This window comes from Echinops telfairi, unplaced genomic scaffold (assembly GCF_000313985.2).
Source record: "Echinops telfairi isolate 266 unplaced genomic scaffold, ASM31398v2 ScPeMD7_7400;HRSCAF=8409, whole genome shotgun sequence".
NCBI classification, from domain to species: Eukaryota; Metazoa; Chordata; class Mammalia; order Afrosoricida; family Tenrecidae; genus Echinops; species Echinops telfairi.
The window spans coordinates 29,212,744-29,230,182 of record NW_022111300.1 but is presented as its reverse complement, the minus strand read 5'-3'; the positions used below and the strand labels follow the sequence as shown (position 1 = coordinate 29,230,182).

At 38.7% G+C, this 17,439-nt stretch overlaps 1 protein-coding gene across 1 annotated transcript in view; it reads right to left on the bottom strand.

Moving 5' to 3' along the window:
* PIK3C3 (phosphatidylinositol 3-kinase catalytic subunit type 3) overlaps window positions 1–17,439 on the bottom strand; it is a 114,949-nt gene that overhangs the window by 65,308 nt on the left and 32,202 nt on the right. The window contains exons 10-12 of the mRNA XM_045296041.1: window positions 8,008–8,193; window positions 2,882–3,036; window positions 185–275 (exon numbers count right to left, since the gene is read on the bottom strand). Coding sequence (XP_045151976.1) covers window positions 185–275; window positions 2,882–3,036; window positions 8,008–8,193 — 432 coding nt within the window. The remainder of the gene's footprint in view (window positions 1–184; window positions 276–2,881; window positions 3,037–8,007; window positions 8,194–17,439) is intronic.

Below are 17,439 nucleotides of genomic sequence, written 5' to 3'. Positions count from 1 at the left end.
GATTGAAGATTATCTGGTACTTTATGCAGAGGGAGAAAATCATAAACATGCATCATAAAACAAGTTATTTAATAAAGTTTGTACTATTTAGTTTATTAATCAAAATCAATGTTTTAAAAGCCAATATCAAATGTTTATCTGGCAGGATTTTGCCTCTAGGAAGCTAGAAAATCTTTCTACTTACCTCCAGATTTTCACCATCTGAACCTTCTTTTGTTTTAGATGCAGGAGGAGGAGAAGACACTGGAGGAAGAGGGCTGGTTATAATTTGGGAGCTGAAAAAGTAACATGATATATCAGTGAGGTATAAAATATTTTGTCAGTGAAAGCAGAATATGCATTTAAATTATATATTTTCAAAGCAACTTTCTAGTGTATTCTCTGAAACTCTAAAATTATATTATACTCCAGGAAAAATGGACCCAGGGTCAAAGAGCAACAGCCTCTTGGAACTGTACCTGCAGCAGGTACAGTAAAAGTACTACGGAAGACGTTGGTAAAAACCAACTCCACCACCACCACCAAACTTTAAACCAGTTTTCTCAATATTTAACCACAAAACTACTGGCACAACAGCATTCTACCTCACTGCCATAGAGTCGACAATGACTGAGAGTGACCCCAATAGGACAATGCAGTGACATTAGGAGACAAACTCTTTACAGGAGCAGAAAACCATGTCTTCCTCCCTTGGAGCTGGCTTGTGGTTTCAAAGTGCTGACCTTGCAATTCACAGTCTGATGCGCAACCACTATGCCACCAGGTCTCCTACCATAGCTTTAATGACCAGTATACAATAATATGGGAAATACAGTTACTGTTTTTATCTGGTCATAAATCAAAATTGGACTTTAATTAATGAAGCTTTCTAGGCATCATAAATGAGAAATGGGACAAATAAGCAGACCTAGAGACTGAATGCTCCTTAGAAGCAAGGAAGTCAAGACTTCAGCCCAGGTACTGGGGACATAACTGCAAGGGTGACGCAAGACTGGGCAGTATTTCGTACTGTTGTACTAAAGAGCACCTACAGTACAACAACAGAGAAAACGGCCTCCAATCTCCAGTACAGGAACTATGGTAGCATAGTGGTTAAGTGCTTGCCTGCTAACCAAAAGATTGGCAGTTCTAATCCACCAGTCTCTTCTAGGGAGACCAATGAGGTGGGCAGCTTCATAAAGAGTTAGCCTCGGAAATTCAATGAAAGTTCTATGTTATCTCAAAGTCATTATGAGTCAGTATCAACTCTATGGTCAGAGAGACTGTTTGGCTTGAGATAGATATATATATATACACATATATATAATTTTATTGGAGACGCATACAGCTCTTAACACAATTCACACATACATCATGTCCAGTACACTTGTACATATGTTGCCATCATCTTCAAAATGTTTTCTTTCTACTGGAATCCTTGGTATCAGCTTATTTTCCCTCTCAGCCACCCTCTCTCCCTCATGAAGCCTTGATAATTTATAATTTTTTTTCATGACCACTGTCTCCCTTCACCCACTTTTATGTTGTCTGTCCCCCTGGGAGGGGGTTATATATAGGTCATTGTGATCAGTTCCCCCTTTCTCCCCCCTCCCCCAACACCCTCTCCAGCCTTCCCCTTACCCTACTTGTATCAGTACTCTCATTATTGTTCCTGAGGGGTTTATCTGTCCTGGATTCCCCATGTTGTGAGCTTTTATCTGTACCAGATAAGTCGGATTTGTAAGGTAGAACTGGGGTCATGATAGTGGGAAGGAGGAAGCCTTAACAAACTAAAGGAAAGCTGTTTCATCAGTACTATACTGCGTCCTGACTAACTTGTCTCTTCCTTGTGACCCTTCTGTAAAGAGGATGTCCAATTGTCTACAGATGGGTTTTGGGTCTTCACTCCACACTCCCCTTCATTGATACGCTTTTTTGTTCTGGGTCTTTGATGCCTGATACCTGATCCCAGTGACACCTCATGATCACACAGGCTGGTGTGCTTCTTCCATGTGGACTTTGTTGCTTCTCGGCTAGATGCCCACTTGTTTATCTTCAAGCCTTTAAGACCCCAGATGCTATATCTTTTGGTAGCCAGGCATCATCAGTTTTCTTTGCCACATTTGCTTATGCACCATTTTGTCTTCAGTAATCATGTCGGGAAGGTGAGCATCACAGAATGCCGGGTGATTAAAACAAAGTGTTCTTGCATTAAGGAAGTACTTGCGTAGAGGTCCAGTGTACTCCTGCTACCTTAATATTTAACATATAAATATATGTACATAGACCTATGTGCAGTGGAAGAAAACATGAGGAGTTGCTTTTAAAAATAACTTACCTAAGTCTGTCATACAGAGTTGCTCCATTCTAAAATTATTGTTACTGTTAAGTAGCACACTTTCAATTCAAGCAAGGCACTTTTCCCACCTAATAAAACTACTAAAGCAGTCAAAGCAATCTATAAAAATAGACCTTTTCATTATGATATGCTAGCTCCATAATATTTCCTTTCTTTCATTTTAACATGTGATAGTAATAATAGCTAAAGCTTACACTGAACTCAAAATTATTCATTCAAACCACCCGTAAAGATCAGTTACTGTTGCTGTCCTGCATTTTCAGACAGGAAGCCTTGGGCACAGAAACAATATATAACCGACACAGGCTTATGCCATCAGGCAGTGGCAGAGTCAGATTTGTAAGGCAGGCATCTCACTCCTTAATTTGCAACATATTAAAACTGTAATTTGTGCTTTGTGAATCACATGGTATGTTCATTGGCAGTATTTCAAAAATAGCTATGCTAAGGCTTGATACATTGAGGAAAGGGGAGAAGAGACAACTTAAAATGAGGGAAAACTAACAGATTTTAAAATATGCCGACATTCCTGAAAATTCATACCTTTCTACTTCTGCAGAATTTATTCCAGAACTTGACACCCTCTCTGATGTGGAACCCTGACTATCTTTCTTGGTAGGTTCTAATCCATTCTTTATGTCACCAAAATTTTCGTATTTTAGGGCCTGGACCAGCTGCAGTAAGTACATCAACAAGTCCTGGAAAACAAGCACGGCTAATATTAGGGGAGAAAATGCAGTACAATTATAGACAGAATTTAGTCCTAAATAGCAATACAATATGTATAGTTAACTACCATATACACAATATAACACGTATATTTAACTATCACTTATTAGCATGGACTCCGTGGCAGTTACTGGACTACTTAATGTGTATTTTAGGGAGAAATGAGAAAGATTAAACCAGTTTAGCAGTAGAAAGTCATAGGATAGTACTTAGAGGCTTGATGGTAGTGGGTAACATGACTTTTTACAGTAGCATCCCTAAAGGGAAGAAAAGGACAAAAACCCAAAACAATAACGATGGTTCCTTCTTAACTAAAAAAGTTAAGAAAGACTTAATTCTCCTAATTGTGCTTTATATTGAGGTTTACCTAATCCTTTCCAATCAGAAATTTTAAAATCAGTTTTTCCTGAAAACTCAAGATTTCAGATGATTTGAGAAAACTTTTAGAATGCAAATATGTCCTGTTTTACTTTATTGATTAACCACCACTCACCTAATGACCTCAAATCTCCTATTCAGAGCATGCAGACACTACCAATGAACCTGTAGTCTCCTCCATAGGCTCCTAAACCAGGTTAAATTCCTGTAGACACTTCATAGTTCACACTTCTTTCCCACTAGTAACAAAATTTCAGAAAGTCGCAGGGGCAGTTCGATCCTGCCCTATGAGGTTGCTATGAGCCAGCATTGACTTGATGGCAGTGATTTGGAGCTTGGGGAGCAATAACTATTGCACTTGTCATTGCTTCCTCTGTATTTCCCACCACACACCTGCTTCTCATTTGTTGACAGGATTATGTCCCAAAGAAAGGGTCTTTATGTGAAAATGGAGGACGACACACATCACAAAAAGGAAGACAATAGACCAGTAGATAACTGCCAAACCACTGAAAACCGGGCATGTTGCAGCCATGTGGACACGTAACCGTCATAGCCAGTGTCATGCTCACCTCCCAGCATGGCTTTCATTAACACTGGGCCTCCGCCTTTAATGGACACTAGGGTGTCACTATGGTCATCAATGGAGAGCGTCAGGTAATGAGATAGTTGAGAAATGAAGAGTGTCAGTATTATAAACTTCACAAAGACAAAGTCCATTTAACAATCTCTTTTCCCTTGCATAATACTACATTTTTGTATTTTTCACTGATATAAGTACAAAAATATCAGACAAATACTGACAAACAGTAATGCACATGATTTCCCCATTAAGTCTGAGCTCTTTTGCATAAAAATTAAGGAATTTTGATAAGTTAGTTAATTCTTATGCAAATATATCAAGGTCAGAAGCCAGGAAAATCAAGTGACTTCCTACCACAGAACCACCTCTAAAATATTCTGCTTCTAAAACCCCTTTCTTTCATTAGAGGAAGAATTTAAAACATTAGCTCTCTAAAACATCTGATTTTCTACCCTCATTTTTGAGACTTATGGCATCCACTAACGATAAATATAATTACAGGTAAGGAACAAAAAGTGGTGCACAACAAGCCTGTGATCCATTTATTTAACGACAAGGGACTCCCTTCTGGGGAGGGATAAGTAATTCAGTCTCACGACCAGCCTTCATTACTGAGGCATGCTTCAGAAATGCTGCTGAACATATCACCTGTTGTGTTTTCCCAATTACAGAAATGTCTTAGCACATGAATTCAAAAAGGCTGCAATGTTATTAAATTTCCCAGAACGGGGAAATTCAGAAGACATCTTGACTCTTTTTAAGTCACTCATCACTACCTTATTTGTTGGTCACTTGGTATTCTGTATTCAAACTATGCTTTACTTCATTTGTATGAAAATGAATGAACTTCAATAGTACGTACAAAGTCTGTTTTCTCATTATACAGTCACAGTATGAAAAAATATAAAGTTCCTCCAAGCATGAAGGACATAAGCATATGAATAAAACAAAAAGAAATAAAATCCAGGTTTACATCTCAGACAATTCAGTAAAAAGAGAGTAAGAGAGTAAAAATTTCTAAGAGCTATGAAATTTTATGTTGATAGTGATCACTATTTTTCCTCAAGAATAAGGCAATTCTGATGTTTCAGAGTACAAAAGCCATGCCCAAATCATGCAGGCTTATCATTTCTTAATAAATGAAGAGTAACTCTTAACATAGGCATTTATAATCCAAAAGACATGGGTTCTGAGCTTGCCTCTCCAACACCTCCACTCTTGCCAACTGACATGTGCTCATCCCTCCTGTATTTTCCATTCTCCCTGCCTTCACAGGGAGAATGCCTCATATTGCTAGCTCCACTTGGAAGTACATGCAGAGATGTGTGTAAAAATTCCACCCTTCCTTCCAAGTCCATCTTAAATGCCATCTCTTCTTTCTATGCCAATGAAATTTGCTCTTTCTGGAACCAGAAAGCAGTAATACCATTGTTTTGTTTTGTTTTTAATTTCCAAAATAAATATCAACAAATTGCATGCAGAAAAATGTTAAAAAATGAGTTGCATTTATTTTACAATCGTATGTGTTGGCTAAATTAGGAAATTTATCAGCACATTTCAGTAGATCAGCAAATTAAAGGTGAGAGACTACATGCTATGAAGGGGCATCAAAAGAGCAATGATATGTAAAAGCCATTCTACACAAACACACACACACAGAGAGAGAGAGAGAGAACGAGAGACAGAGACAGAGAAAACAAGAATGAGAACTTCCTAAATATAAATAATATTGGACTGGAACAGGTGGGACACATATTGAAGCATTCTTAATTCACCATGACAGACAGACTCTGGATTGTGAATGGCTTTCATTCCTGTGTATTTAAGTGAAGGTGAGTCACCACAAGTGTATTCAATGCTTATTTAGTCTAATTTAGTGCAAGAGGAGAAGCCGGGTGCCATGGGGGTGGCTCGGTGGATTATGAGTTGGGCTGCTATCCTGAGGGTCTGTAGTTCAAACCTCGGGTCGTTCGTTCCACAGGGAAAATGTGACACTGCTTGCTTCTGCTTCACCAAGCTGACGTTCCCCCAAACACTGCACAAGCTCTGCAGGAGTCGCAATACTCCATGGACAGGGGACTTGGACAAGTTTGGGTTTCACTATTTCAAAGTTAGGAAATTTCTTGACATATTTAAGATTAACAAATTAATATTAACAAACAGAAATAAGAGAATAAATGGGTAGGACAGTTGATAAATGATGGTTTATTTTTCTATGTTAAATTTTAGACCTCTTTCCTGGAGCTAAAGCTACTACATACAGAAGTTTTTATCTAAATACTATGATGATTTATAGCAAGCATGGATAGAGAATAATTTAAGTGAAAATTTTAATTAATTTATTGTACTAATTAATATTACATTACATGTACAGTATTGTACTTAAGATACAGTACAGACAATGGAACAAATGAAATGCATTTTTTAAAGGTAATGAAAAATCCAATTCATATAAAATTATATGTGAGATTTGCTTCAAAATAATCTAATGAGATTAGGGGAGTGGGCATAAGGACCATTACAGATGAAATTGGAGTTGACAACCGCTACAGATGGGTATGTATTGTGTTTACCTTATTATTTACTATTGAATTTTACCATAATTAAATATGCAACTATACCTAATGACATTAATAAATATGCATTTAGCTTCTTAAAAGTTCATAAAGAACCATTCATCTTAAAATTCTTTCAGTTGTTAAAATGAGTCCCTTTAATTGTTTATACACATACACACACACACACACACACACACACACGCACATACATCCTAAGCTTATAAAGAATAATTTCCACAATTAAATTATATCCCAAAAGCCCTAGAGGCTATCACAAATTATTAGGTTATATTTTCATAAACATTCACCCTATAAAAATTGATAAGGGAACAAAATTGCTGGATTAATCTATCTCATTAGAACTTATTAAAATTCAAAATGCAGTAATGCTTTGTGTCAACACGGAGATGTTCTTCTTTCCCTGGGGGCCTTGCAGGTATATAAAGAGCCAGGATAAAGTTTGCAGTGTCTTTGCTTTCCAGAGAATTCAAAACTTGCAGATAATCTACATGTGTACATAATTGTCAGCAGAAAGTTTAAAGTAGGGGTTTTTAAAGCCAGAAGGATGACCATGCATCTCTATGCTTTAAAGGCCCCAAGGGCTTTTCAAGGCTACAATTAAATGTGGCTTGTTTTGTATTGACTGATAGAGGGGATCTGAATTATTCCCTTGCCAGAGCTGCATTAAACCATTTTTCATTAGAACTCCTTTTTCCAGACAGAGCAATACATGCTCAGCTGCCAGGTAAATGTCCTGGGAGAGATTGTCCTATCACGTAAGAGATCAGGAAGTAAATTTTCATTTCACAGATGAGTCCTTGGGGTAATATTTTAATTTTACTTCTGAAAATACATCTACTATATCCTTCTACCTTCTAAAAGTCTTTCTATATGTCCCTCTGACTCTCTCTTGTTATGGACTAAAATTATGCCCACCCCCAAATAGGTGCTGTAAATCCTAACCTCTATGTCTGTGGTTATAATCCCATTTGGGAATGGGCTGTCTTTATTATGTTAATGAGGTAAGATTCATGCCTGGTATAACTTGAGTCAATCGCTTTTTGTGATATAAAAGATTAAATAATCATGCAGAGGGGAGATGAAGTAAAATAGATGCGAAGACACATGGAGATCTCCAAATAACCAGAAAGCAGAAACAAAAGCTAGAGCCAAGGATCTACAAAAGAGCCACGCCTACAAAAGAGAAAGCCCGCCCCTAGAGGTGACGCTCTGAATTCAGATGTCCACCCTCTGAAGTGTGAGAAAATTAATCTGTTTGCTAAAACCAACACTTCTCTTATTTGCTATAGAAGCACTAAATAACATAGACCTCTCAATTTCTCTCTCTCTCTCTCTCACACACACACACACACACACTCAGAGTGGCTTCAATTTAAAAGGAGTAATACATTGTAGTATACCTCATCATCTGCCTGTCGCAACCGGGCAACAGCATACCGCCTCACTGTGGTATTGGTGTAATGAGAAGATAACAGCTCCAAAGAGTCCTCTACGTCCATTGGCTTCCACTTCCCTAGAAGTTCCAGCGCCTGCTTGGCCTCCTGGGGTAGATCCCAGTTAACGCATTTCAAGAATTTCGTCAGAGCCTGTAGTCGGGAAAGATAGTAAAATGAGAAAACAACAGTTTATTGCCTTGACTAGGGGAACTCTGATGCCTCTGCAGAGTCTCACTGGGCCCCAGGGAAGAGTCTGAGAAGCCTCCAGACCAGACTCCCTGGGGAATCACTAAGCAGATTGGTACATACAACCATAGACACACTCCAGGTCAGAAAGATGTCTGTTCCCTCTAACTTTATATTTCCAGACCTGACCACCTGCAGAGAACGAGGTACTTTTAAATTTGTTACTTTTTCCCTGCATCTTCTCTTTGATCTTTTTAAAATACAACAAAATCAAGGTATGGAAACAGTGGCTGCATGTCTCCTGAACTGTGAGATGCCCTGGAGATGCTATTTTCCAATATTAACAATGTGACACTAAAGGCAACCAGTGACTGCAGCCGTCCATAGCTGTGCCCACTCCCCATCACCTCCCCAGTGAATGGGCATTGGTCTTGCCAGATATTGACAGAGGGGAACGCAAGACTAAATTCAGTATGTACAGGGCTCTTTAAAAAGTTTGTGGAAAAAATTCCATTATCCTTCACTGCCATATTTTTCATGAACCTTTTGATATCTCATATGCTTCTCTGACAAGAAGTATATTTTAAAAGACACAAACAAAACTAAAAACAACAAGCATGAAAATAGATAAATACAGAAATAGCAGCAGATATTCTATAATTCAGCTGGTTATCAATTGGTAGCATCTTTCTGAGACCTTACTTTGTAGATAGGTATCATTCTGAAGTTTTCACAAGACAGTCAGTAAAGCAGACTATGGCGAGGCATGGCACTCATGCCTGCATACATATTAAGGCCTGTGGCCAAGTCTCCTGATTGGCATCACTTGGTTGGCTGAATGGAGGGTTCTTTCTTCCACTTTCCTTTTCCTCTATACATCCATCCATCCGTGCCACTGAACAAACCTCAACCTCACTGCCAGAGTCCATTCTGATTCATAGTGACCCTACAGGACAGGGCAGAACTGCCTCTTTGAGTGTTAGTCCAGGTAGACTAGAAAAACAAACCCAGAGACACTCATATGTGTCAGAGAACTTTATATCAAAGAGCAATTGTGCATTAAGAAAACATCCCAGCCCAGTCCAGATCTAGCCCCTATGTCCGATATTACCTCATATGTCAATACTAAGTCCATAATTGCTCTTTACACCACCGATTCTCAACCTGTGGGTCACAACCCCTTTAGGGGGTTGAACGACCCTTTCACAGGGGTCACTCAATCCATAACAGTAGCAAAATGACAGTTATGAAGTAACAATGAAAATAATTTTATAGTTGGGGTCACCACCACATAAAGAACTGTATCAAAGGGTCACAGCATTAGGAAGGTTGAGAACCACTGCTTTAGACTCATGCAGCCATGCAATGATGCTGAATTCAGGAAGATCACAGGCTGGTGTGTGGAAAGTTATGTGGATCCAGTGGTGGTGGAAGCATCTCAGCACTAACGTGGGTCTCACATGGCTCCTCCACTTCCAGGGCTCTGGCTGCATCAATGTAGCCCCATGTGGCTTGTCATCAGGAAGACAAAGCAGAGAGAATCGAGGCAGAGAGCCTGTTTCCCCTCCAGTGAGCTATTTATCTCCTTCATGCCTCCAAGTGAGGTCATCAAGCTGCGACCTGATTGACAGGCTAGACCCCACCCCTTTGCAAATTGACATGAGATTATGTAACTACCACAATGGGTTTCCAAGCCTAACTCTTAATGGGAGCAGCTGATGATTTTCAACTCTTGACCTGGTGTGTTAGCAGCCCAATGGGTAACCAGTCCACTGTGCTGCCCTACTGAGATCCTTTTTAGTACACTAATCAAACATTCCTGTAAACATGCATTTACACAGAAAAACTGGCTAGTATGTTGCAAACTGAACCTTCATGTCCACCACCTGGTCTTCAATTTTACTAATTTACAAAAGCAATTATGGAGATTACCTAGTACCATGCTTAAATTGCACCTAACTTCAGTGCCGTTAAGCAACTTAAAACTTACCTACCAGTTTAAAAGGGTAAATGAGATGGGCCGAAAATCCAGGTCCATCCACTCCCAGTTTCTACACAGTAAGTCCTTATAGAAGCAGACAGCCTCATCTTTCTCCAGCAGAGAGACTGGCGGTGTTGAATTGCTAACCTTATGATTGGTAGCTCAATGCTTATCCCACACCACCAGCAGACGAAAGCCTTAATGATACAGAGGCACAATTTGGTGGAAGAAACTGGGAATAGATGAACCCACGACACCAGCTTATTATAAGCTTGAACTTTCCAGGAAGTTTTCAGAAATTGTACTACTACCATCTCAATAAGGCCTTTTTAACTGGCATACTGTATCTCTCCAACTAGTCTGTATTCCCCAAGGATAGCTGTCCATTTCGTCTGCATCTACCTTACATCATTTAGTACAGTGCACCCTCTACATACAAGAGTGCTTAAATGTATTCCTGTCTTTTTTTTTTTCTTCTAAAATACATTTCTAGGCTGAATACGGAAACAAAGCAATACTTCTTAGATAACTACAGTGAAAGCTTTTCCATTTCACAGTACATCAACAGTCTTAATAGAAATGTGCTGCTATGTACTTATTATAAGCAAATCTTACAGCATGCTGATGTACTCAATTCAGTTACTGAAACAACCTAGGTCTCAGATTCTCAGATTTATAGATTTATTAGTAAGATTTATAGTGTGTGCTGCTGCCAAGGAATCAAAGGCACAATACAAAGAGGTTCTAACTTTACAGATCTGAAAAAGGAGACAGTAGAACGAAGAAAAAAATGACAAGCATAATAAAGACAAAGTATAAGAACTTGAAAACTAATAAAAACGATGACAATTAGTCCCAAGTCCTTAGGCGATGTTTTACAGGTCCATGTAAAGCAAAGATAGAGATTTCAAGTGTAATTTCATCTCACCAGCTTCCGCAACCACAAAGCAAAATAGAACAAGCATTGAAGCTGGGGTATTTAAGTTCAAATTCTAATGCTCAAGTTCATCAATTAGTAGCTAAGAGTCTATTTAACACTGAACGGAGCTATCTCATGAGGTTTTAGTAAAGGTCGAGTAAAGCAATGTGTGGGAAATGATGGTAACTCATACTAAACTCATATAAATAGATACATATTTTTATCATATTATTCTAGTGCTGATGTTGAATCTCATATCAACTGTTTACGTTAAAACGCGTATTACCATGTCTTATAAGACAGATATTTTGTTACCCTCTCATCTGGTCCTAGAGTCACCCCATTACTACCTCCTAGTCTTAGAATCATAATTATGTCATTTAGGAGCCAAAGGTAATATTTATCATAATCAAAGTCTATTCATATTATTTGAAGTAGTTGCATTGTATAAGTTGCCACGAACACTGAATTTTTGACCACTGAACCACTAGGAGAACTAGAGTTAAGTTCCTACAAGCCTCTGCTCACATTTTGATCAACCGTTTCTTAGACAGACACCTTTTTAGTATAAATTGTTGACTTATTAACCTTGAATCATGGCTAAAGCACAGTAATTCATACTAGACCAAAGTGCTTTCTTGTAAGTCCACAAAGGATCATAGCAGTGTCAGAGCATTGATTTGGGGGTTACAATCAAGTTTTCGTGACCAGGTAAATTTACAAATACAGAATCTATGAATAATGAAGAGGTGCCATATATACTCGAGTATAAGCCAGCCAGAAGATCAGCCAAAGCACCTATTGTAATTTTACCACAAAAACTGCATTAAAAAATGTGTTGGAAAACTCGGCTTACATACGAGTATATATTGTATTAACTATCCTTTATCCAAAACCGCTTTAGTTTAAATGAAAGCAGAAGCCCAATACTTCAAGGCTCCAAAGTATAACATCATTTGCACACCACACAAAGTCACCAACAACTTAAAAATTAGCCTAATGTTTAAGGCTTGGTTGGTCTAACACAGTGGTTCTCAAACTTCCAAATGCCGTGACCTTTTAATGCAGTTCCTCATGTTGTGGTGACCCCTCAACCACAAAACTATTTTCGTTGCTACTTCATAACTGTAATTTGCTACTGTTATGAATCGGGTGACCCCTGTGAAAGGGTTGTTCAACCCCCCAAAGGGGTCATGACCCACAGGTTGAGAACCACTGGCTAACATTTAATAGTTGGCCAAACATTTAATTAACTCATCCCGAATAAAATGACTAGTGTGCTGTCTTAATTAATTTTACCTATTTCACCTCTCTAGGCCATAATATCCATTGCAATGGCTATACAGAATCCACAGAAAAAGTAATGATCTATGAATTCACTGAGAAAGTTAACACATTTTAGTGCCAATGAGAAATGGTCAGGATAGCTATTTTATTAGGACGTTACAAAGTTCTTTGAGTCTGCTAATAAATGCCCAAAGGGGCATAATCACTCTGCTGTTAGCCTCAGCCCAAACCATTCAGCTCACTCACTATAAGGCAGGGCTTTCTAGTCCGACAGAGTTACCTTCTTGGCATCTCACAGGGGCAGTTCTACCTTGCCCTATAGGGTCACTTTGAGTGGGCATCCACACAGTGGCAGTGAGTTTGGTTTTTTGTGCGTGTATGTATGTGGTTCACTACTGTATTTGGTAAATGTGCTGCAAAAGTCCTTAAAATTGTCAAAAAGCACCGATGTCACTTTGAAAACCAAGGTGTTTCTGGCCCAAGCCATGGTATGTTCAGTCGCCTCGTAGCCATGTGAAAGCTGGGCCATGGAGAAGACTGACAAAGGAAGGGTCTGCATTAGTGTTGGTGACGAACACTGAACACACCACGGAATGCCAAATCTGTCCTGGAAGAAGTGAAGTAGGTCAAAATATTCCTTAGAAGCAAGGACAAGACTTCATGTCATGTATCAGAAGGGACCAGTTCCTGGAGACAGACATCCTATTTAATAAAATTCAGTGAAAAAGAGGAAGACTGTCAAAAAGATGGATTGGCACAGTGGCTGCGTAATTGGCTCAAAATAGCAACAAATGTGAGAAAGGGACAGAGTTGGGTCATGTCCATTCTGCTGTAGGAACACTATGCATCAGAACCAGCTTCAGCAGCACAGACTAATAACAACAGGGTTCCCCACGAGCTGCTTGGGAAGAGACATAGACATATGCATATGAATACTAGCCTGATGCCACTCTATTTCAGAAGCAGCCTCTGAAGACCACTCAGTGTATCACCATCACCTTCTCCATATGTGTTGCTTGCTACCGCCTCCCCCCCACTCTCCTAAGTACAACCAGAAGACAAGAGTTCACATAAATTATGCTTAACCAACATTTTTTATGGAAGAAAGATGAACTCATCATGGCTACCTTTGAAAAATTAGAATATTCATAATTTGGTTCAATTCCTATCCATTCTGGACTACAAATGTTAAAATATTTAGGTACAGGATCAACCCACAATCATCAATATCGATTCATTTCTGACTCAGTGACCCTCTGTAGAGGTTCTAAGCCATGACCATTTAAAGGCACAGGCATTCATGCCTTTACCTAATCCACAGTGCCACCAGGGATCCGATCCCTCCTTCGTCCTGTTTAGAATGCTTTAATTCAGAATGATTAAGGCTGGACATTGAGATTTTTTTTTAATTTAAGCAGGGAGGGAAGTGTAAATTAACTTGAAAAATAAAACTGTTTCCTTTCTAAGAACCAATTTCCACCTGCACGTGTTTTTGTGGGGTTTTTTTGAGCACTGCCTTCCCTCCAGACATTGATTTCAATCTTGAGGGCCCCAAAGCCATCTAAATGCCAGTTTCTGAAACCCTGACACAGGAAGAGTGTCTTTGTGTAAATAAGCGTCGGGGAGGGGACAACAACAGGATTTTGTTTTCTACAAAACTGATTTTAAAGTATTGCAAGGGTATAAATGTGGCTGTGTGAATAATTCCTCTGGTCACTTCAAGGCCAATATATATTTGACTTACTCAAAAGTCCTTCCTGAACATTAAAAAATATCGTTCACTCTCCTCTAGTGATCGTAAGAATCCTGTAATATGTTCTGAGAATTGAAGTTTCATCACCTACCTTTCCAAAACTTGAAATCAACTAGTTAAATGAAACTTGTCACACACTTTATATCACTTGAGCATTTTATTTCTTCTGCACATGTCGAAAAGTAATTGGATTTCAGTGGGAAGTGACTACTTGTTTAAACAAACAATTTTTCTTGCAAGCCTTTCTATCTACGGAGTTCTGCTCTGTAAATCAGCTCTGTGCTACTTGAACCTACACTACACTTTACTAGGTTTAATTCAATTTCTTCCAGTATATTTTAGATGACACGGTGCTGCATTCAAGATTCAATTTCTGTGACCAAGGTTATTCTTCATTTAACACAGAATCACGATATGCACACACAGTCTTTTTATGAAACACAAAGTCATACACCTGTGTTTCTGTTATGATTATCTCCTTTTGTTCAGTGATAAAGAGAATAACACTTAAAGTTATAGTAAATTTAAAATCCCTATTCAGCCTTATTATGGATATAAAAGAGAATATGATTAATCTACATTTTCCCAAGGCATCAATAAAAGTTCATGAGAATAAGTTGAAAAGTTAAATTGAGCTGTAACTGGATTTTTATCTTTCTTGTAGAATCTAGAATACAATTGGTTGAGAAAAAACAAGTTTAAGGCGGTGGGGAGGGCACTAAAAATCATCCCAACCCAAGATTTTAAAACACATTATTCATTTATCCACTCATTCTAATACAATTAGAAAAGGTTCTTGACATTAACTTTCTTGAAGCTTCCGGACTGCACGGAATGCATTCAGGAATCCTTGCTAAGGCAAGTGCATGATGACATACTAAACATTTTCTCAATGAACCTCTTATTTTTTTCTTACTGACTCATTTTCTTCTAACTTGGTAGTGTGAGCATATCAACAGGCAATCTTTACAAGCACAGGCTCCGTAGCTCACTAGACCTCACGTGACCTCATCTGTGAAATAAGACCTGCCCGATAGGGCTGTGGTGGCTTGAAAAGATCCCCGGTGCACAGTCACAGTTTAGTAAATGCTAGTCGTCATTATTTTACCTGAAGAATTGGCCCTTCGCTCTAAGAATTCACAGACTATTTTAAGAACTAGGAAAGATGTACAACTCTATTTCATTTAGCCAATTATATGAAATAAGAGGAATTGAAGTGCAGACAGACAACGTGATTTGTCCAGAGTCAAAATGTACATTAGAGGCAGGAATAAGATTCCAAGCTAGCATGGTCTACTTCACCATGAGTATGTTTCCAAAGACGGTGTCCACTCCATAGCTTCTTTTGGGAAAGCAGGTATCTAGTCCTAATCAAGCATCTGTCTTGCCTGCCAAGCTGTGGGCTTCACCACGTCCTAATCAAGCATCTGTCTTGCCTGCCAAGCTGTGGGCTTCACCATTGACTCAATTTCCAGGTCTCAAGTGACTTTTTTCATATTCTCCATCTAGACAGAATTTTGGTAGTAGTGTCAACGTTTTCTTAGTCACCCAGCATCAGAGAGGTGAGAGGAATGAAGATAAAAAAGAACCAACATTTACTCTCTACACCAGGCACTGTCAGGTTAGTGACCCATCCAGGTGTTAACTCACTTTAGTCCATTTGATAAATGAGAAGTTCAAGAGTCCCAAAGTTAATAATAGGCCAAATACAACTGAGTAAGTATAAGAGGTAGTGCCCCCAAACTGAAACCAATTCTCTCATATCCAATCTCATATTTCAAATTCCAAGCTATGCACACTGCCCATTATAGTCCTAAGAAGGCGCCTCTACCATCTCTCTCCTTTCATTATGTCTATCCCCTAGTATTACTGCTACTATTGATAGCTTATATTACCTCTATAGTTAAACATTCAAGTGATATTTTCCTATGTATACCCATTCATCCTCCAGACATTTGTGTCATATATACGTATATTTTTAAAAAATATTCCCCTTGCTCAAAAATCTTACACAAATGCAAAATGAAATGTAACCACAGCCAGCATCCAGGGCATTAAAACCTGGGCCAGTATTATGACAATTACTCTCCTGCCCAAATTAGCAGCAGCCTGCTGGTCTACTAAGTGGAGTTTGTATTAAGCCAAACGATCTATAATAGTCGGCAGAGATAAAATCTTATCTCAGTCTTTAATTTTAAAACATAATTAATTAAACTTTAAAATGCAATTCATCACCCTCCTTTAAATGAACTGAATGTCAGCAAGGAATGTGTCACAGTCTTATCTCCTGAGGGTGTTTCACAATACAGAAAAGTGGCTGTGTGTTTATTAACAGTGTGCCACAACATACTAGGGTTAGCAACTGTCCAATTAAGGGGATTTAAGGATATTGCCTGCCCTTATCTAATAGATAACCTTCCCCAAAGGGATGTAAGACTAAAAAAAGAGTCCTAGAAATAAATAACTGAGAGAAAGTAATGATAATAAAACAAGTATAGATTAGTAAAATAGTGGGAGAGCTTATATTTTTACCAATACATTTGTCCCTCAGTATCTGTGGGGAACGGTTCAAAGAACCCAGACACTATCAAAACCCATAGATGCTCAAGTCCTCACAGAGAACGGCAAATAGTTGCATATTATCTTAGCATGGTCTCCCCCCACCTTAAAAATCATTTCTAAATTACTTACAGTGTCTGATCTAACACAATATAAACACTCTACAAATGCCATTCTAAGGTTCTGCTTAAGTCTCTTGGGGCTTTGACCCCTTGGATATTTTTCCACATAACCTCCCCACCCGGAGAGTTTTCAATCCACAGCTGATTGAATCTGAAGATGCATAATCCACAGATAGAGGAGCACCTGTAACTGCGAATTTTATCTCATAGCACACAGTGGGCTGGTATTTAGATATGCTTGCTTAAACAGCACTTGTCAATCACAAACTTCAAATCTCTACAAAACAACAGCCAAAAACAGTCAGGAAAAATAAAACAACAAAAATTACCTTATTTTCTTTCATTTGCATCTACATAGCTTGGTAAAGTATTGTTTTCAGCCACAACAGCTATAAAAATTAAGCCAAGTAACTTGACCTCCACACCCCAATAATCATAACATCACAAAATAACAAATTTTCAGAAGGAAGCACATTTTATCACCTTACAGGTAGCTCCAAGAATGAGATCTATGCCTAAGAGCAGGCCGTCCTGGACCTACGACCCGCGGGCCACATGTGGCCCGCCGAGGACATTTATCCATTTATCC